This window comes from Penaeus monodon, chromosome 21 (assembly GCF_015228065.2).
Source record: "Penaeus monodon isolate SGIC_2016 chromosome 21, NSTDA_Pmon_1, whole genome shotgun sequence".
NCBI classification, from domain to species: Eukaryota; Metazoa; Arthropoda; class Malacostraca; order Decapoda; family Penaeidae; genus Penaeus; species Penaeus monodon.
In genome coordinates this window covers 15,624,169-15,626,304 of record NC_051406.1, presented here as the reverse complement: position 1 = coordinate 15,626,304, position 2,136 = coordinate 15,624,169, and the positions used below count along the sequence as shown (strand labels likewise).

The 2,136-nt window shown below is 41.7% G+C and overlaps 2 protein-coding genes across 2 annotated transcripts in view; one reads left to right on the top strand and one right to left on the bottom strand.

Moving 5' to 3' along the window:
• Window positions 1-322, bottom strand: part of LOC119586273 (mitochondrial import inner membrane translocase subunit Tim8-like) — a 6,196-nt gene extending 5,874 nt beyond the window's left edge. The window contains exon 1 of the mRNA XM_037934978.1: window positions 39-322. Within this exon, the coding sequence (XP_037790906.1) occupies window positions 39-204 (166 nt within the window). The 5' untranslated portion in view covers window positions 205-322. The remainder of the gene's footprint in view (window positions 1-38) is intronic.
• An 842-nt stretch (window positions 323-1,164) lies between these two features.
• The window catches only part of LOC119586272 (nuclear pore complex protein DDB_G0274915-like), a gene marked incomplete in the record, with an annotated part of 20,387 nt that continues 19,415 nt past the window's right edge, over window positions 1,165-2,136 (top strand). The window contains 1 exon segment of the mRNA XM_037934977.1: window positions 1,165-1,847. Coding sequence (XP_037790905.1) covers window positions 1,561-1,847 — 287 coding nt within the window.

Below are 2,136 nucleotides of genomic sequence, written 5' to 3'. Positions count from 1 at the left end.
CACCAACAATAACGAACCAAAACAAAACTGAAACTCACCGAGGCCCGACGACGCCGACGACCCGAAGGAAGAATCGCCGAAGGACGAGGAACCGGTGTCAAAACCAGACGAAGAAGAGAAATCCGGCGTGGAAGAAGAGAACGAATCAAAGCCCGAGCTGGAGGTGTCTGTCTTGGGCTCACTGTCGCCGAAAAACCAACCCATGCTGGAGAAATAAACAACGGAAAGGGTAGAGTTCTCTGGGGTAGGAAGGTGTTGCGTGAGATCGTGTTTACCTCCGGGAGCAGACGATGCGGGTCACGTGACTTCGAGGGAGCGTTTGTTTGTGATTTTATTTTGTTGAAAACCATTGAAGTACCTCTTTGGCATATCGTGTCTTACGTATCATCTTTTAAAAATCAGTATTTTATTTTGTTTTTCTTTTTTCCAATGTGTTTGGTTCCGTTACAGATAATATGAATTGAAAGGGCATATCAGTTATAAACTTTCTGATTTATTGTCAATTGCAATATTTGGATGCCTAGACATGAGCTGTTAAAAGGACTGTGTGGTAATATAGAAATAAAATAACACTTTGCCTATGTAGCTTCTGAAAAAAAAATCTTCCAGCTGAAAAAAATACTACAGTCAACACATGATGTTCTATTATTAACTTGCCTAACATAATAACAATTAACCCTCGACTTAACGAGAATAAACTGCATTAATTAAAAAGCAAATTCAAAAGTTATTCTTTTAACTCGTTGATTTAAATTCCTTCGCCTGACCCCCCCCCTCCCCAGACCCTACTTCCCCCAAAAGATTATGGACAAGGAAACAGGAAATTCCCATTTGTATATCTTTACCTCTCATCTGAAAAAGAAATTAACTTACCGCTTTAGATAATCTATATGAGTCGCCCAATATAGCACTATCTCCCACGGGCAATGAAATATATAAATATAATGAATTAAATACAACTATCTGAGAAAAAAATATTTTGGGCCATAAAACGGGCCTTACATAGTGCAAAGAAAAGAAATACCATTCTGAATCCTAGACTGTGCAACACCTATGCTTTAAGAAATATTATTTAATTAGTTAGAAATTGGATATAATAAAGAAATATTAAAGAGTGGAAACGTTGCGCAACGTGATTTTCATCTGCCTCTGACGCCACCTGGACGGCGGTCGAGGGAACTACAAGCGCGAGGTAAACAATTTTGAACCAAATTTGCGATATTTTCAAGCCATGTGTCGCGATTCCTGACGGTGTGTGCTCTACGTTCATTCCGTGGTTGCCGGAGGAACCAGAGAAGGAGAGAAGAGCGAAATACCTCGGTTTTATAGCGCATTTCCTGTGATTTCCGACCCGAAATACACTGTCCCTTCAAACCCACTGTTAGAGGAACTGCTTGTTGATTTTTTCACTGTTGTTTTTTCGCTTCTTCTCCTGCCCGGAAGGTGAACGTGAGTGGGTATTTCTCCTTCTGCGTGTGTTTAAAGGCCCGGTGTGCACCTCTCCTTTAGGCTGTGGAGTGGTGTGGATCCCTTGGGCCTTTTAAACACGCCTTCCCAGACATGTTCCGATCAGCATGTGATTTCTTGGGGGTAGATAACAACAGTGATGGAGACTCTTCCAAGGAGAACTCACCCAGTGCCCTCGTCAATGGGCAGTATTCTTCTTCGTCGTCGTCCTCTGCGGCCGTGGTTGGCAGTGGGGGGTCTCCTTGGGGTCGCACACTCACCCCCCGTCCAGCCTCCACTCAGGGCTCTGTTCTACCCCAGAGGTTGTCGATGGGCAATGGCGTGACGGCCTCTCCGGTGTCCTCGTCAACCAAGCAGAATGTGCCATGGAATGATTTGAGGTAAGTGCTATTTCAAAATGACTTGATTTAGCATCAGTATCTTTTTTATTGTGAGTGGGTTGGAAAGGGTATAGTTAGTTTCACACGGCTGCAGAGTATAAGGTAAATTGGAAATTGTTAACAAGAAATTGTAAAACATGTAATACTTTAATAAGTTAATGTACATTCACTAACACATGAAACACAAACAAATAACACCAGAAAAAAAGAAAATAGGTCTCAAGAAGTTTAACATAGAGAAAGGGTAATTTTTTTGAATAGTGTTTCATAACCAATCATGACAATTTTG